The sequence below is a fragment of the Ursus maritimus genome, unplaced genomic scaffold (assembly GCF_017311325.1).
Source record: "Ursus maritimus isolate PB19 unplaced genomic scaffold, ASM1731132v1 scaffold_17, whole genome shotgun sequence".
Lineage (NCBI taxonomy): Eukaryota > Metazoa > Chordata > Mammalia > Carnivora > Ursidae > Ursus > Ursus maritimus.
This window is the reverse complement of record NW_024424119.1, coordinates 50,545,467-50,563,945: the sequence shown is the minus strand read 5'-3', so window position 1 is coordinate 50,563,945 and position 18,479 is coordinate 50,545,467. Positions and strand designations below refer to the sequence as shown.

General features: G+C 55.2%; 1 protein-coding gene and 1 non-coding gene across 9 annotated transcripts in view; one reads left to right on the top strand and one right to left on the bottom strand.

Moving 5' to 3' along the window:
- MAPKAP1 (MAPK associated protein 1) overlaps positions 1–2,930 on the top strand; it is a 235,598-nt gene extending 232,668 nt beyond the window's left edge. For 7 of the 8 annotated variants that reach the window (XM_040631891.1, XM_008698765.2, XM_040631895.1 and 4 more), the window contains one exon: positions 2,437–2,930. In XM_040631891.1, the coding sequence (XP_040487825.1) occupies positions 2,437–2,562 (126 nt within the window). In that variant the 3' untranslated portion in view covers positions 2,563–2,930. The remainder of the gene's footprint in view (positions 1–2,436) is intronic. The other variant, XR_005835250.1, reaches the window with a different exon arrangement.
- Positions 2,931–14,012: 11,082 nt separating this feature from the next.
- LOC121103164 lies at positions 14,013–14,125 on the bottom strand. Its single transcript, XR_005835321.1, has one exon. It is a non-coding gene; the product is annotated as a U5 spliceosomal RNA (small nuclear RNA).
- Positions 14,126–18,479: the final 4,354 nt, after the last annotated feature.

Genomic DNA, 18,479 nt, shown 5'->3' with positions numbered 1-18,479 from the left:
TGAACACCAACTGCATACAAGATGTCTTATGTAACTGTTCAGTCTTCACTGTTGCCCTGCAGAGTGTAGACATTGTTATCCCCATTCTGTAGATGAGGAGACAGAGGCCCAAGGCCGCGGAATGTGCAAAGGCAGAGCCTCGGCTCCAACCCCAGCCACCATCGAGCTAAGCCATGTGTGGTCCCTAATTCTGCAGGCTTCGAGATGAATCTCAGAGGAATCATTGGTCTCTTCAAATTGGGTTCTTCTTGTGATCGAGTGATGGAGGCTGTGGCTTTATTGACCATGAAAACTCCCTATATTTTTATGCCTTAAGCTGTAAAACGCATTGAAAGTGAAACACTCTGTAGTGCATAAAATTGTGCAAGTTTTAAGCCACAGCATATTAACCAGCTAATGGCAGACCAAAGGGCGTTTTTATCTTTTGATTATTACATTAATCTTCCATTAAAATTATCTATGTGATTATCACAAAGCACTGAAGATAATAAATTTAGGAGATAGTTGGCTAGTTAAGGATCATTTTTAAATGCTTTCGTCAAGTTATATGTGCCAAAAATACACTGAAAACACTAGGTTGGCTGAGTGTGCAAACAATATAATCCAAAGATTGCTCTTACTAAGAATGATAAAACCTCTCATTTCCATACATTGTAGTGTCCCGGATCGTCAGCCCGGCCCCGCCGTCCTCATGATTTATTGCTCTCAGCTGGTAACTCGGCGAGGCAGTGGGCCAAGCACGTCAGGCCTTCTGTACTCACACGCCAGCCTGTAACGCCTGCTGCTGGTGACTATCAGAGCAGAAAGTTTGAGGGGACACAGCGTTGGAGCCTCGGCCCACGGGAGGCACGCCATCCCGCCTGCCTCACCCGCACACCCTCGGCTGCGTTCTCAGAGGCAGCGGGGGCCGCTCCCACTCAGGGCGTGGGCCACGTGGCCCTCCGAGGAGAATCAGCAGAGGTGCTGGCGGGTCTCTGTAGCCAAAACTATTCGGGTTGCTGGTCATAACTTACAGATATTTGAGAGTGAAGAGAAAAGGTGTTTGCTACAAAAAGCCCCAGCCAGAGGCTGGCAAGGACAGAGGGAGGAGCGGTATCTGAGGGGGCAAGGAGGTGGGAGCACCTCTGGGGAGGCCAGGGGGCTGGGGAACTGCAAGTCTGCCAATCAAGGGGGATTCTGGCCCAGACACTTACTAGCTCTGTGGCCTTGAGTAAAGACATTACCATTCTGTGCCTTGATTTTCTCATCTGCGCGATGGGATGATAGTGGCATCTGTCTCACAAGGCTGTTGTGAAGGTTACATGAGTTCATCCTTGAAAAGCACTCCAGCAGCACTGCTGCCGCCACGCTGTCCAGCCAGGGGTTCAGCCTCTGCACTGGGGCCCAGGTCCGATCCCAGCACCACTGCCCTCCCCTGGCTCTGCCCGCCCCACCTGGACTGGGCACGAAGCAGTTAAGTTCCCCAGAACACCCCCCTGCCCGCCCGTGCTGCCTTCCACTGCCATGCTGGAATGCGTGCTGGTTCTCCCCTGCCCCTGGTACATCCTGAGCTCCTATTTATCTCTCAAAACCCAGCTCGCTTATTCCTCTGCAAGATCTCCCTGCCCCACGGGACATCCCCGATCATTACCCCTCCTTTCCTGCTTCTTCTGTCTCTGGTGTCACACATGTCATGCTGTTGGATGCTCACTAGACAGTGAACTCCTCGGAGCAGGGTCCAAGTCCTACTTTTCCCTCTGTCTCGAACCAAGCCTGGAGCCGGGCTCAGACATGGCAGGTGCTAAGACAGTGACCGCGTGCAGCTGCTGCCCGGGGGCGGCCCGGCTGTGCACTCTTCACACGGGACTTCCACAGCTCCTCTCCCAGCTTTGACCCTGACCTCTGGGTGATCCTGGTCAGCTCAGCCCTCTTCCCTGAGCCTTACTCCTTTCTATCAAACGCGCCCTGGCTGGCAGGGTGCTCGTGGGCAGCAGAGGAAACCCCGTAGTTGGAAGCTCTGTACCTACCAGGGGGAGGCTGAAAACAGCCCAGCTTCAGTTGGTTTTCATTCCTGAAGCGTTCTCGTCTTTTGGACGAGGGAAGGGGGGCTCAGGGGTTGTGTGCAGGCCCAGGGTCGCACAGCAGGTGAGGACCAGAACCAGGAAGCCTGGCGCACAGCCTTCTGGGAGGCAGCACGTGCTGAGGAGGGTTGTGGAATCAGGAAGTCCTCCCTCCGCCCCACAGGACTGAAAGGCCGGGTCCTCTCCGGGCCTCCGTGTTCCCGCTGGAAAGTGGTCTCTGTCCCCTCCTACCGGGTTGCTGTGATGACTCGGCTCCACGCACAAGAGAGCACCTGGCCCTGGGGCTCCCAGCCCGGCTCAGGGCCCTTCCCTGCTTTGCCCTGAGCGAGCAGAGAGTGGCTGCCGAGTGACTGGGCTGTGTCCTCTTGCTTTCTAGGTTAACTACATCCTGGAATCACGAGCAAGCACTGCCCGGGCTGACTATTTTGCTCAAAAACAAAGAAAACTGAACAGACGTACAAGCTTCAGCTTCCAGAAGGAGAAGAAATCAGGGCAGCAATGACACTGGCCTCCAGCCCCAATCTGTCACCATAGCTCAGAGCCTGCCTGCCAGGGCCAGGTGGCCCTAGAGCCCACCCCGTGTCCTGCAGTCCCACAGGCACAAGGCTGGGGGGCTTCTGGGGGGAATGGAGCTAGGGACGTCTCCACAGGACCGAAGGCCGAGTGGCAGTGGCTTTGATGAGCAGTGCCAGGGGGCCCGACGACACAGACCACACATCCAGCCATCTTCACTGCCCGATGGCCCTGCCTGAGGATGTACATAGCCATGCCCAGACATTTCCTTGCAACTTGATCAAATTTCTTAAACGAAGAACAAAAATGTACATTTCTTTTTTTTTTTTTCCTTTTAATAAACAGGCGTACTCTTTATCATGGTTGGTATGACGGGCCATTCTTTGGGGCAGAGGATTGATCATGTCATTCTCTTTAAAACCTGTTCCCATATTGAACAGGCAGATTGGAAAAGCTATGGCTCGATTTCTCAGAAGAAATGTTTAGGGCTTAGTCAATAGTTTTAACTATGCCATTTGTTTAAATGAGTGCATTGCTCTGAGGATAGCATCTCACTAAAGTTAGGATGGGGGGCCTGGTGGTGTGTGTCCCAGGCTCCCCCTTCAGAAACCACTTCTCCTCAGCTGGTCCAGGAACCTCTTGGTTTCAGAGACGCGGGACTGCAGGTCAAGCACGGGCCGCCGGGAGAGTGGGGTGACAGCTGGTCTTCGGGTCACACTGAGCTCCCGGGCAGAAGTGAGCTTTTCCATTTCTTAAATAGCAGGTATCTTTCAGCCAGTCATTAGACCTGCATGTGTAGTTTTCCTGGAATTGGAAGAGTCTCTGTTCCACTGACTCAGAAGGGCCTCCGCTCCCCTTCTTCGTCTCCATGCAGTGCCTGCCTCCTTGTCTGAGCAGGCGGGAAGCTGCCATTTCTCCCTCTGTCGGGGGGATGGTGAGCAGAGGCGGCAGGCCAGAGGGGAGCCTGCCCCCGTGGGGTCCGACTGCTCGGGCGGGCGGGCAAGGGGTCGAGCACCCACTGACACCACACCTCTGGCCACACCAGCTGCCTCTGTGGTCCTCACCAGCCTCTCCAGGGTCCCTCCCAGGGTGACATCCTTTCGCACTGTCCCCGGCCAGGGTCGAGGACCAGACGTTTCACCGAGGACCTGCATTTCAAAGAGTTGTTTAAGTTGTTGTATAGGAAGAGATGTGCCAAAAACTGCATCTCATAAGTCGAGTGTGTTTCTTTGCACTGGGGGCATTTTAATGAATTCCTCTTTCATTCTAATCTTTGTTCAGCCCACAGAAGCATCCTTTTCTAACGTCTTCCATTCCCACCCACCCCAGAAACGAAAGAAATATTATTTGTAGCTTGCTATCTATCTGTATTTGAATTTTTAGCAATTTTATATTTAGATATCTTTGAAAAGTGTAAATGACTAATTTGGTCATTAAATCTTGTGACATATTCAATATTAAAATATTAAAACAAAAGTCATATAAATACCATCTTTTGTGTATTGCTTGGAATTCTTGAAGTCTCGAGTTACGCTATCCTGACTCGTGCCTCCACAGCGAACCGCTCTGGGTAGTGGCATTTGCTGGCAGTTCTTGTAGTACCAACGGTCCCTGAAATGCACCGTGGGCGTCCTTAAATACTGCGCAAGACAGGATGACCCTCTTCGCTCAGGGCGGCACTGAAATCTTCACGTCCCTCGAGTACAAAATCAACAGCGTCCTCGTGTGTGAAATACAGCGCGCCCGCGCTTTACCTGTCCACCTGAAGGAAGACTGACGCTGTAAAACCTCCCGGGTCAACCGAGTACCGAGACTATGGAATTTCAGTTTCTCCTCGGCCCCTCTCTCAGCCCCCTACCTGGATTTTGAGATAAAACCATGAGCTCCTCGAGGACAGACGGCCAAGCAGGAGCTCAGCATGCCCGAGGCGCACGGTGGCCCTCCAGGCCCCACGGCGGCTCTCCGGCAGCATCTCCCACCCCGACGAGCCAACTCACCGACGGGGCTTTGCCGCGGGCGGGCCTGGCACCTGTGCAGTGGGCCCTGGAGCCGCCGGGAGGCGCCCCCCGAGGTCTGAGGGCCGACAGCTCGCCAGGCCGGCTTTGTGCTGGCTCCTTACAAATCTGCAGGAGCCCGTGTAACTCCCCCAGCCAGCGGGGGACAGGTCCTGTCATTGCCTCCGTTCCAGCGCTGAGGACTTGGGGCTTGGGGGGGTGTCACCGCGACTCTGACCCCACAGCCCTGCTCGTCCCCGCTGGGCTCCGCCCTCCACGGCTCTGGACTTCGTGGGGCTGAGGTGGGCACTGCCTCCGTGGGGCCTCCGTTTCCTCCTCTGGAAATAAAGGTGCTGGAGTAGGGGGACCTCTGCAGACCTTTCTAGAGAATGTCTTAAATGTCTCCATCACAGTGAACCCAGCCTTCCTTCCGGTGGTGTCTGTGTGCCAAGACTTGCAGGAGCGTCTCTGCTTCTGAGCGAGAATTCTACGAAATACTGTGAGGCCACTTAGTCCGTCCTCCCCTCTTGGGGCAGCAAGTGCATGTTCCCTCCCGGTCTTGGAGCCTCTGCTTGCACACCTCTACCAACGGGGCACTCACTGCCATTCGGCTCAGTGCTTTTCTTGTTGGCCCATTTGGTTACCCTAGGCCACCTTCACTGATGGCCCATCAGAACCCACCCAACGCGCCTCAGCCTCTGCATGTCAGACCCCTCTTCCCACCCCGAATGCCAGCTGCCTCCCAATCACTCCTACCTGGGCCCCAGGACCGGTGTCCCCACTGCCCGAGAAGCCCCACCAGCTGCTTGCAGACCACACTGACATCCCTCTGAGTCTTCTCTCCATGGGTTAAGAAGCTTATGCCCACCCCTGTCGTGTCCCCGAAAACTTGTCGGCTGCTTTTAGGGTTCCCATTCCCCAGGTCAGGTTGCAAAACCCCAGAGGCAGGGAGGGGGCCGAAGTTCCGACTTAGTGGTCAAGACGCTCACAGTCTGGTGAGGCCCAGGAGGTGGGCAGGTGACCCCCAGGCCACACCAGAGTGAATGCCACGGAGGCTCTGTGGGGGCCGCGTGGGCCTGGAGGCCTGAGGTGTGCGGTGCGGTGGCCAGCGCTGGGTATCACAGGTGTCCTGGAGCTCCCCCAGGGGAAGGTGACACAGTGTCCAGGAGTTCGGCAAAGAGCTGCACTGGGCCGTCACCAACAGGGCTGACGAGGGCCCAGCATGATGGCTCCTGGCCAGCCGTCCTCAGGCTCGTCTAATCTCGTTTTCCGAAGGAGGTAACAGGCAAAGAGCAGCAGAGTCCCTCACCAGAGGCCGTGCAGTGGGGAAGTAGCGAGTCGGCTCTCCCACCTCCCACTGCGCACCCCCCGCCCAGCTGGCCTCCGTCTGGGGCCCACGGTAGCCGATGCAGCCTAAACGGCCCAATCTTGCAGGTGTCACCAAGGCCCCACCCGCAGGGCCCTTCTGTTCGGAAAGCGGCCCAGGAGGAGGAAAGAGTTAAGCCTGTCATGTTCTGTTCCCACCAAACACCTCTGCTTAAATGCGAAGTCCCAACAGGGTGGTGTTTGCTATAAAAGCCCTAAGAGTGATTTGTGAAGTCTCGAAGCCCTGTAATCTCGTCAGCGTAATGGGATTATATTTCAAATCACCACAGCCTGTTCATTACCCATTTAAACTCCTCTGACAGAGGAAAACTTACATGAAACGTGCAAGGCAGCCCTTGCCGACTTCCCCACTCTCCTTCCTGATTAGACAAACAGATGCTGAGGTCTGGAATGAAAAAATAATGTGCCCATTTATTCATTTTTCTGACAAGTCACAATAGATTTTTAACTGCCAATGAGTGACCTCCCGGAGGTGCGGTGGCGGGGAGGTGCCCGCCAGGCAGCGAGTGGTCATTTCCTCCTGCGCCAGCCCCTGCCCTGGCCGGGATTCCTCCTGGGACCAGAGCTCGCTGCCAGGCTGAGCCACGCTCCCCACTCTGTCCTGGCCGGGGCTGCGGATGCCCTCAGCCGGGGTGGGGAGAGCGATCTGCCGGGCCCCTCGGCTGTCACCACAGCCCGAGGGCCAGGCGCCTCCTCCAGGACACAACCACGGCCTGAAGTCAAAGCCCCAGGTGGGAACCCCTACCCTGCCCTTGGTGGAGGAGCCTCAGTTTCCCCATCTGTAAAATGGAAAAGGTAAGAGAGCTCATCTCAGTCGTGAGGGGTCAGGACACCGGCTTGGGCTGGTGCTGCCCTCAGCTCCCACTCTGCGCTGCCTAGGATGACTGTCCCGGTCCTCGCCCCCAGGCTGTGACAAGGAGAGAATGGCCCACCAAGTGCCAGGCCCTCCCTTGACCACGGCGTCTGGCGTAATAGGCCTTTGTGGACAGTTAATTGCTGGGTCACAGGGCCACAGAGCCAGGAGGCAGGAGCCCCTCTGGCTCTCTGCTCTATGACGATGTGTAGAGCAGGGGTGGGCTGGCGGAGAGGCGGCTGGGTCAGGGATCCCAGCTCTGCCTGTCCCTCAGGTACCCCCCCCTCCTAATTCAGAAGCAGGACACTGAGCTGGGCCACCAGCTGGGGGGAGCCCAATGGCAGTGAGTCGCGTGAGGCATAAATGAGATAATGTCATAGGCCTGGTGCACGGCAGAGACTAGGTAGCCATGGAGACAAGGGTGTCCAGGCACATAGTCACCGGGAACACACTGGTCAGGGCCTTCCCTGCCAGCAGGACTTCGGGCCTCAGGGGGCAGCCCCAGCCCCCCCAGGGAATCTCCCTCCAGGCCCCCCTCTCACCACCCCGGCCTGCCTTTGTGGAGACACTCTAGGCAGGGCTCCCTTCTTTATGCGTTTGCTCTATGAATACGTAAGAAATACTGTTAGGCTAATTCTTTTTAAAATGATAAAATTCATCTGTATTATAGCATTCCAGCCCCCAGCTTCCTGAAAGCTAAAAATATTTTAATGTCATATTTCCATGTAAATTTTAGTTTAGAATTTAATACCCTTTTAACATACATTAAATTTTTAGCATTCTTCAAGCCCTTGACTCTTTTAAGGGTTTAGCTGATGTGCATTGGAGAAAAGGTCTGGCAGAGGCTGTAAATTAGGAGAGAAAGTTCTAGAAGCAAGGTCGCCCCCAAACCTCTGCACCCACCTCATCTTAGGAGTTACTCTCCTGGGCTGGGGAGCAACTGAGTCAAACCCTGGGATTCTGGGGAGGTGTCAGAAGTCTCTGTTTCCTTGCTGCAAAGAGCAGCTGTGACTGGCTATATTGGGTACGAGGGGAATTCACCACAGCGGCCCAGGTCTGGGGAGCCAGGACAGCCTGGGGCCGAGCGCATGGGTGCTGCAGTCAGGGTAGGGTCAGGCCCTAGTCTGCCACTTGCCGGCAGGTGGCTTTGGTTTGTTTTCTGTGCCTGTTTCCTGGCCCCCAAATGGGGCCAAGGTCAGCTTGTGCAGCGGTGATGTTTGCACATGAAAGGGGGCGGTATTGGCTCCACAGAGGAGATGACCTCCAGGGCGAGCTGGCCGGCCTTGCCAAGGGGTCCAGGGTGATGACATGTGTGCAAACTCGAGTAGGTCATTTTGGTTGATCTGTACCCTGCTACTGGCCCTAGAATAAGGTCTCAATCACCCAACGTTGCAGGGACACCCCCCACCCCCCCACACACACACACAAGGGTGTCTTTGCAAAGCCTCGTGATTGGCCCAGGGGCTGCAGCCTCGCCTGGGGTAGGCCAAGAAGAGCCAGGAGAAGGCTCTGAAAATGCCAAGGAAGGGTGTTCACAGCGGTCTTTGGGGGTAAGTAGGGTGGGGGCTTCATGTCCCCTAGGGCTTCTGAGGTCAAAGAAGGGCCTGCCTGAGAGCTCTCCCCACAGCCTCGCAGCCTGGGGTCTGGCCTGCACTCACCAGGCCCACACCTTTCTGCGTGAGTCACCATGTCAGGGGCCTCGAGAGAATCCTGCCATCTATCTGACGGCCCATCTGTGAAATGCAGGCAGAAGTAATAAAACCTGGGGCGCCTGGCTGGCTCAGTCGGTGAAGCGTCTGCCTTTGGCTCAGATCACGATGCCAGGGTCCTGGGATCGAGTTGCGCATCGGGCTCCTTGCTCAACCGGGAGCCTGCTTCTCCCTCTACCCTTCCCCTCTGCTCGTGATCTCTCTCTTTCTCTCTCTCTCTCTCTCACCCTCTCTGTCTCTTAAATAAATAAATAAAATCTTAAAAAAAGAAAAAGGAAAAGAAATAATAAAACCTCCCTCGTGGGGTTGCTGGGAGGACCCGGCGAGATCACGCACAGGAGGAGCCTTCGAGAATAAGGCGACGGGTAGGGAAGGGCTCACTGGCCCTCTGTCCAAGCAATCATTAGCCAGAATGACAAATTTACAGTGTGGAGACGTGCAATCCGGTGAGATGGGCAGCTCTGCTTTCTAGTCACTTTCAGGGAAGGTATAACACATTGATGGACAGAGACAAACCCCAGTTTAGGCTCCAACCAGCATTTGTGACTAAAGCAGCCGCCTGGTTAACTTAGATTTACAAAGAGGGTCTCCATCCTGGCAAGAGGAAGACATGGGGGGAGGGAGCTACTGCTGGCGTGGGATGGTGTGGGGACCCGGGAGCCAGATAGGGACCCACCCTCTCCAACTCACCCAAGAAGAAGCCCAAGGAATCCCTCCAAGGCAGCCACTGTACGATGAGAGCTGTTTCCTGATGGGGAGTGAGTTCCCCAACTCTGGAGGAATGTAAGCACTCAGCGCTCATTCAATAAGTGTCCACTGACATCTACCTTGTGTTACACCTGAACAGGCCCTGAATGTATAGAAATGATCTGATGCGGAGCCTGTCCTTGGGAACTCCTGGTGCATGTGGCCATGGCCCAGTCTCTAGTGCTCAGGTGACCAGATGTCTGTAACAGCAGACACAGCCTTGTTCTGTTCATAGCCGGGGCTGAGAACACTCCAGGGAGAGGCACCGGGTGGCTCTGATAGAGCCAGCTGGAGGATGACACGCCGGTGGATGCCTGGGGAGGACAGATTCTGAGGCAGAGAACCCCAGGAGGACTCTCAGAGCAAGAGAAAGAGTGTCCAGCAAGCCCAGCCCGTCCGTGGGGAGAGGTGTGAGCAGGACAGGGCTCCCCAGCCTCCCTCTGGGCTCAGGCAGCCTGGTGGTGGGGCCCATGGCCGCAGTGCCACAGGGGCCTAGAGCTCATCGTGCCAGATGGTTGTCTTCCTCCTGAAGCCCGGAAATTCTCCCCTTCCTGTGGAAAGAGGGCCTGCTGGTGGCTACTCCCCAATGGTTGGTTTCTCCCATGTTGGAAAAGGAGGCCTTTGTATTCGGTGGGAGGGACTTATCTGTGTCACTGCCTGGGACGCTGTGAGGGGCCCGTGGGGACAGGACCCAGATATCCTTCCTAGGCTGCAGCAGAGCAGCTCCCAGCTGACGGTCGTGCTTCCCAACGCCGGAGACCAGGCTTTGGTCCATAAGTGTGTCACCCAGTGGGCAGGACGGTCAGCAGCTGCCCTGTCACCCTGATGACCCGCAGCTCGACTGTCCCATTTCTGGGCCTCATCTTCTCTTCCTGAGAGGAGCGTCCTTGTGGCGTCTGGCTGGCTCAGTCGATGGAACAGGCAACCCTCGATCTCAGGGTCGTGAGTTTGAGCTCCATGTTGAGTGTGGAGATTACTTAAATAAACGAAAAAATACACTTAAAAAGGGGGGGGAGGGCATCCTCCACATGGCAAGAGCAACCCAGACAAGACTTCCAAGCCTCAGAAGAAGGGACCTCTCTCCCAAATACCGGAGACACATCCCAGGCCAGGTCTCTGATTGGCCCCACAGGGGGCGCATGTCCATCCCCGGGCCAATCCCTGTGGCTGGGAAATGAGCCACTGCGATGGGCGCGCCTTCCAAGCCCGTGGGGTTCCGGGGAAGGGGCCCCATTTACCAGAGCAGGGGGGGGGCAGGTAAAATCAGTGGACCCCTTTAGCAGTTATTATGTGCCAACCACTATAACTAAAAAACTAAATTTTTAAAAAATTTTCTCAAACTCACCGAGAAGCCGGGACCCGTAGCCTCCTTCCCAACGACAAGGCCTAAAGAGTGAAGGAGTTTGCCCAGCAAAGCAGGGGTGTTCGTGGGACCTGCACCTGCTTCTGACTCCAATCCCGACTGTCTACCTCCTGCACGTGGGCACAGTGGAGTCTTCGCTCAACCCCAGCACCCCTCAGGAAGAGTGGTGTGCGCGTGTGCGTGAGTGTGTGTGTGTGTGTGTGTGCACGGGTGTGAGTGTGTGTGTGTGAGTTTAACCCACCGGCGGCCCGCTAACCCTCCCTCCCCTCCCAGGCAGGGGTGTCCACGCTCTCACACCTGTGCTCCGGGCACAGCCGAGGCTGATGGCCGACTGCTCTCTGAGGAGGCCTCACGTGTCTCCAAGCAGCCCCTTCCCCACAGCCGAACAGCTGGCCACCACCTTGGCACACATCTCCCTGTCACATCTGATTTGCAAAGTCCTGTCTGTAACAGACCCACAGGAGCGTCCAGTTGGGGCTTTTTCAGGTCAAGGAGTATTTTCCAGAGAGTCTCTAGTCCTTCAGGGGAGAAAAAGAATGTGAAGAGAAGAGAAAGAATCCTGTCTCTGTTGCAGGGCCAACACTCACGCCAGTGGAATGTTGCTCCGGGCCACCCTGGGCCACGTCCTTAAAGAGCACTTTGAGGTTCTTTGTCCCATTTGACAGATGAGGAAATCGAGGCTCACAGGAGTCACGTCATTTTCCCAAGGTCACACGGCTTCTAAGGGCAGAGCTGGAGTTTGAACAGGGCCTTTCCAGACGCCCAAGCCCTTGCTCATCACCGTCATGTCCACAGCCTTCCAGCAGATACCTGAGCTGGGCGGTCCTGCTGGCCTGACTCCAAGACCTCCTCCTCCTCCGGGAAGCCTGCCCTAGCTGACAGGACCTGTCTGCCGCGCTGTCTTACCTGCTGCTGACTGGAGTTTCTGGTTTCCAGTGCATCCAGCGAGGGGGCTGCTAGCCCTGGGTGGCTCTGGCCCCCTGAAGTCATCCTCTTGGCCAAGACATTTTGACTCAAGGAGGGGAGCCCACAAGAATGCAGGCGATGGGAGTCCCATAAAAACCCACAGCTCTCGGGCCACCCAGGCAGCATGGGCACAAGCCGGGCCCTCCAGGACCGAGCCACACTCTCCTTCTCTGAGGGCTGGGTTGTGGGTCACCTCTCCCTCTCTCTGTCTCCCCTGGGGCATCCCAGTGGTGAGGATGCCCGTGACCGCCAGCCCCAAGACCGCGAGCTCCCCACCTGCCTCACCACCCTCCCCCCCAGTCCTCCACCCCGAGCACTAACTCCCCGAGGGAGGCTCCCGGCGGGACTGGGCCGGGCGGGCCAGTGCAGGGAGGTGTCTGTGCACAGGAAGGCAGGAGCGTGGAGCTGGGTGATCACCCAATCTTCTGCACCCTCCTCCTGCCAGGGAGCTCTGTCCCAGCGCAAAGCCCCAGGGCAGTGACTGACACCGACTGTCTGCAACCTGGGAGCAGGGACCACACCTTCTTTGCTCCTTTAGTGCGGGCAGGTAGCCCCTGCCCAACAAATATTCGTGCAGAAATGGAATGAATGTTAGAAGGTGTCCTGGTCCCCAGATGGGTTCCGTGGACACGGATGGGAAAGGCTGTGTGAACCTGCTCAGCGGGTCCCTCTCTTGCAGGACCCCTCAGAGCCTTTAATTGACCACTGTTCACTATGTTCTGGGAAGGGGTGACGTAGGCTGCATCGCCCAAGCACTTTGCCAAACCATGTGTACACATTTCTAGAACTGGGGTGAGTTGGAACTCGGGTGGTAATGCTGTTTCAGGCAGTCCAAGGGAGGCCGTGTCAGGTACCAGCTAGAGCGTGGCCTCTGGAGTCAGGCACACCAGCACTGTTGCCTATTCGCTGTGTGACCTTGGGCAAATCACTTGACCTCTCTGAGCCACAGTTACCCCATACACTTCCATGGGGATCATCAGGGCCACTCCACCTTTGTCCCAGCTGCCATCATTGCCATTCTCTAACACATAGTAGTGGCCTCCTCCCCGGCTTCTCTGGCTGCCCTCTGCCTCTCAGCCTTGGATATGATCTCTGGGTGCAGGGGACTCAAGTCCTCTTGTTCCCCATTCACTGTATTCCCAGCACCCAGAACAGACCTGGCACACAATAACATTTGCTAGATGAATGAACGAATGAATGAATGCTATTCCTATGTGAACACTGAGGTTAGTTTGGGGCAGGCATGGCCACCCCCCGACTCTGGTCCTCCTCCTACCTTCTCTTGCGCCTCAGTCTGGCTTGAACCTAAAGGAAGTCCATGACCCACTCAGCAAACATTTACTCAATTTGAATAATTATATCCTTTTGGGAGATAGCTGACCAGAGACATGACTGGGAGAAACTCTCTCATATACACGCATAAGCAACAGCCTCCACCGCTGGAGGGCGCTAGAGGAGCCAGGCCTGAGCTTTTGGCCTCCGCACCACACTCCGGTGGCGGGACTATAGCGTTGTGCCCATTACACAGATGAAGAGCGTGAGCCCCAGAGTGTTCACTGACTCGCCCAAGATCACACAGCGAGGGGGAAGCAGGGCAGTTTTCACCTGACTCCAGACACAGCAGTGCTTTTTTTTAAGATTTTATTTATTTATTTGACAGAGAGAGAGACAGCCAGCAAGAGAGGGAACACAAGCAGGGGGAGTGGGAGAGGAAGAAGCAGGCTCCCAGTGGAGGACCCAGGACCCCGGGATCACGCCCTGAACCGAAGGCAGACACTTAACGACTGAGCCACCCAGGCGCCCCAGACCCGGCAGTCTTTTAACCCTCCATCGTTCTTGACTGAAAGGCAGGGGACACAGGGAAGAACATAGTTCTGGAGTCTGTGTTGAAATCCCACCTCTGCTTCACACTCTACTTGTGTGACACTAAGCCAGTCATGTCACCTCTCGGAGCCTCAGTTTCCTTATCTGTAAACTAGGGCTAATAATCCCTAATGTGGATTCCATGAGCTAGCAGCTTCAGGGGAACAGTGAGCTTGAGGCCAGACACCGCCTAAACCCATGCTCCAGCTCCCGGAACCCGTGTGGACACATGAGCCTCAGCACCTGTTGGCCAAGGGGCCCACGGCCTTGTCTGCCACGATGACCACGCGTGAGTCGAGATGGTGGCCACCATGTGGCAGCCACGTCTGCCCCCAAACGCAGGGTCCACTGGGTACCAAGAGCCCCACTGCACGACTGGATTCGAAACGGAGCAAATTAATTGTTGAACCGTGACCAGGCTCCAAACGGAGCGAGTCAAAACCCAGGGCAGCCTCAACTCTCCAAGAAGTGAGAAGAAACCAGTCGGCCCATCCCCACGCCCCTGAGAATGCTGGGTAATTACGTTTTCCCCTTTGTCTTTCCGTTTTCCTTTAGCAGAACCACCAAGAAGCGGCCGCAAAAATCAGTTACAGCTTCCAAAGTGCTTCTTTCCCCAGAAATCTTTTATAAAAGGTGAAAGATTTACAAGACCCGAAGAGCAAACCAAGCAGGATAATTGTTTTTGGAATGACCCCAATATTTTCACCCCGGCGACCCCGGCTGGGCATCTTGCCCCATATTTATGATTCCTGGTCCTCTGCACGCCGCCGGGCGACCTTTCTGGGCCCCCTCTGCGAGCCCCCCGTCCCTTATCGGGCCTGTAACTCACCCTGACGTTATCTCTCGGGAGGGTTTTATGCACTTTAATTTAACTCCCCTCATCATTATTTCCCGGACTTCAAGGTTTTCTCTCTCGAGCTGCCCTTCCCGGGACAAGCATAATCTGTTTGCCATCAAGCCCAATAAATATGTTTGTGCGGGAGACGGGAACCATTTGGGGAGAGAGGCCCCGGCCTGGGAAGCAGCCTCGGGCTCTCACCCCAGTCTGGGCAGCAGGGCTGGGCGGTGAGTCCTTGAGCCGCTGTCCTGCCGGGAGCCTCTGCCTTGGTTCTCAGGCCAGTGGCCAGATCTAGCAAACGGACATACAGGACAGCCAGCGAAATTTGAATTTCAGATGAACAATGAATTTATTTTAGTGTAAGTGTGTCCCATTCAATATATGCAAAAAAAAAAAAAATTACTCCTTGTTTATCTGAGACTCCCCTTGAGCTGGGTGTCTTGTGTTCCACCTGCATCCGCTCCTGGCAGCTGCCCCGCTCACTCCCCTGAGCGCAGATCGGGACACTGGAGAGAGGATTCGGATTCGGGTAGAGAGCGGCCATAACACAGCACCACAGCCTGGGCGGCTTAAACAAAGACATCCATTTTCCCACAGTTCTGAAAGCTAGAAGCGCCAGATCAACGTATCGGCAGGGTCAGTTTGTCCTGAAGCCTCTCTCCTTGGCTTGTCCCCCTTCTCATGAGGACACCGGTTAGGGGTTAGGGGTTAGGACTTCAGCATAGGAACGTGGGAGGGGACCCACCGCGGCCCCCCCAGCAAGAGTCCCAGAGAGTGAAGTGGGCAGGGCAGTTATTGCCCTGAACCCCCAGTCCCACCCAGAGCACGGCTGTTTCCCCCTGACCCACCCCAGCCCCACTCTCAAAGTCAGGTCCTCCCTTTGAAAGGGTGAATACCACAAGGAGAACCTTCCACGCCCTGGTTCCACCCTTGTGGTCTGAAGTGGGCTTCACCCCGGCTGATGCTTCGGGGGAATGGTCCTCCTGGGGCACCTGACTGTCTCCGCAAGCCCCCGTGGTCCATGTGATTCTTGGCGAGGTGGTCCTTTAGGGCAGCACCTCGATGACCCGGCCTCGGAAGACACTCCTGTCCAGCTCCACTGAAGCCGGGGCCGAGCTCTCAGCGGCAAACTCCGTGTAGGCATAGCCCTCGGGGCATCCAGAGAACTTGTCACACGGCATAGTGACCTAGGGGACCTCTCCCAGGAATTGAAGTAGGCCTCCAGCTCCTGGGCCAGAGACTGATCTGTGGTCCGATGGCCCCTTCTCCACGGGGGACCCAGGGCTCAGCGGCTGCCTGGCCTGCGCGGGCCCCTGTGCCTTCCCCCCTCCCTGGGCCCTGCGTCCCTGGCTCCTCCAGCCCCTGGGCCTGCTCCATGACACACAGCTTCAGTCTGATGGCCTCCAGCTCCCCGTCAGGTACCAGGTAACTGGCCAGGTCCTCCCCCTCCAAGAGAGGTGGATTTGACCACCTCCCACGGCAAGTCCGAGCAACGCAAGCATGCTTATGTGGCTTGCCCATTCGTTTCCACAGTAAAGGCTCTTTTGGGCTCTGCCCAAAACACAGCCCATAGACATTTATTGAACAAACAGAATCAACACGGATTTTCCTAACATGGTTAATGCCAGCAATGAAATAACCACATTATACCCGTGACAAAAGTTGTCCACGAGAACCTTCCAGAACCTCCCTTCACCGCCCAAAAGAAGCCAGGCTCAGGAAAGCAGAGACTATTCTGGAAGTTCAGGAACAGGCAAAACTCCTCCATGCCACCAGCCTTCAGAGGGGCCGTGCCATCTGGAGAGCAGTCACACGTGTCCACGTAAGCTCTGTGCATCTTGCCTTATGAAAGTTATACCTCACTTCAACAGTTAGGGAAAATAAAAATAATGTTTAATGCATCTGAGTCATACAAATCTATACATTGGATTAAACTGCATGGAAACACAAATGAAGTCGTGTAAAACCTGGTAAAACCGATGTCAGGCTGTGTTTCTCTAGCAGAATCGTGCCAATATAATTTCCCATGTTTGATACCGTCTCACAGCCGTGCAAGGTATCACCTTTGGGGGAAGCCGGGGGAAGGGCATCCTGGACTGTCATTACTATTTTCACAACTACCCTGTAAGTCTGTCATTAACGTTGAAGTAAAAAGTTTCTTAGTAAACTTAAAAACGAGAAATGTGTTGAATCAGAACCAAATCTCTATTTACGTAACATTTATTAAGCCCTGGAGAGAATTCAGAGCGGTCTAGTGACCCAGGTTGGGCTATGAAAGATAGGAGAGATATGATTTATAAACTCAAAGAACTTAGTCTGGGAAAGTGTGGGCCAGTTACTAATACATAACAAAGCTCAGCTGATACGAGCCTAAAGAGGCACACTGGAAAGAATAATAGGGAAAAAATCATAATTATCGGACAAAGTCGTACTCAAGTATCTTTTTAAAAAGATTTTATTTATTTGGAGAGAGAGCGTGAGTCGGGGAGGGGAAGAGGGAAAGGGAGAGGGAGAATCTCAAGCAGACTCCCTGCTGAGCGTGGAGCCTGACAGGGGACTCGATCCCAGGACCCTGAGATCATGACCCGAGCTGAAATCAAGAGACACTCAGCCGACGGAGCCACCCAGGCTCCCCAGTACTCTAGTATCTTAATGCTGATTTTTCATGACCATGTGCCTCTTTGATGTGAAGACTTGTTTTTACTCATTTTTGGAATGCTCTATCAGCTTTTAATATTTCTAAACATCGTTAATGAATACCTTGGCTTCTGTACTTGGTAGCCCGTATGAAATAAAAAACAGAAAAAAGATTCTGCCTGAGTCCGAACATGGTACACGAGTAGGAAAGTTTAATCGGACAAGGCAGTAAAACAAAGGCTTACTCCAGGAGAGGCCGTGACTCCAGAGGGCAGGACCCTGTCTGTCCCATCACCTCGCATCCCCAGTCTGGCACAGAGAAGGCACACAATAAGAGTTTGCTGGCTGAGTGAGTGAGTGACACCTCGGCTGGACTTCTGCCCCTGGCCTCACAGGCCAGTGGGCCTCCTTGGGTCGGGTTCCTGAGGCCTGGTACCCAGAACACAAAAGTTCTGCCATCCCACCCCCACAGAGGCCCGGGCCTGTGCCCTGGAGCCAGGGGCGGCCACTGCCTGTCCCCTCCCCGGTGCCCTGGCACCCAAGAACCCACCTTTCTGGGTCCTTGGCTCTGCCACCTGCAGCAAGGGGAAGACACCGGGGAGACAGGGAGAGCCTACGCTCCACTTAGGAGGCCTGGCCCAGCTGTTTGGGGAGGCCTCGGGCCTGTAAAGACATGGTGCCTCTGTGAGGGTCTCCTGATACAATAAAAGATTATCAGCTAAATAAAACAAGAAGCGAGTGGGGCCACTATGCCCTGTTGGATTGAAATCGTGCGAGCAAAGTGGTTTTCTCTGAGAGATTTATTTCCTGCGCTGGCTTTAGGCAGCCAGCCCAGCCGGAAAGAACAGGGCTGGTCTCCCTCCATTGGGGGAGGGGGGAGGGGGGACACGGGGTTTTATTTAATCTTCCAATGAGCTGGAACAGTGAAGACGGCATGAATGGACATTAATTCTGAAACAAATTATTAAAGCGCGATCTGGGATTCCGGGAAAGCCATCTACCCCCTGCCTGTCTGCCACTTCCCCTCACTAAGGCCATAAAATCCCTCCTCTCCACTCAAAACCCAACACCAGGCTAACAGGGTCTCCCATTCAGGCTGAGGAGAGAGGCCTGCTGTTGAACTCAGCCAAGAGCCAACAGAGCAGCAGGACCACCTGTGCCCCTGGGGCCTAGGCCATGTGCCTGCCTGGGCTTTGGCCCCTGACAGAGATCCCCACATTTCTTGTTCCCTCTTACTTGTGTTTGTGTTCAAGGATGCCATAGGCAAAGATGGCCGCCGCCTCTGTCATGTGGGCTCAACTTCCATCACCTCCACCATAGGCACCTCAGCTCTCCTTGAACCTCCCGACCCCCTTCCTCACACCTAGCCCAGCCCAGGCCAGTGTGGATCCTGCCCTCCTAAGCTGTATGGTGACCCGCATCCCACGCCCAACTGCTGGTCCCTGCCCAGGCCCCCCAGTGCTGAGCCCAGTCCAGGCCCTGCTCATCTGAGGGGAAAGAGATCTGGAATTTGGATAAAGAGCCAGAAAACATGGTCTGGGGGGTTCTGG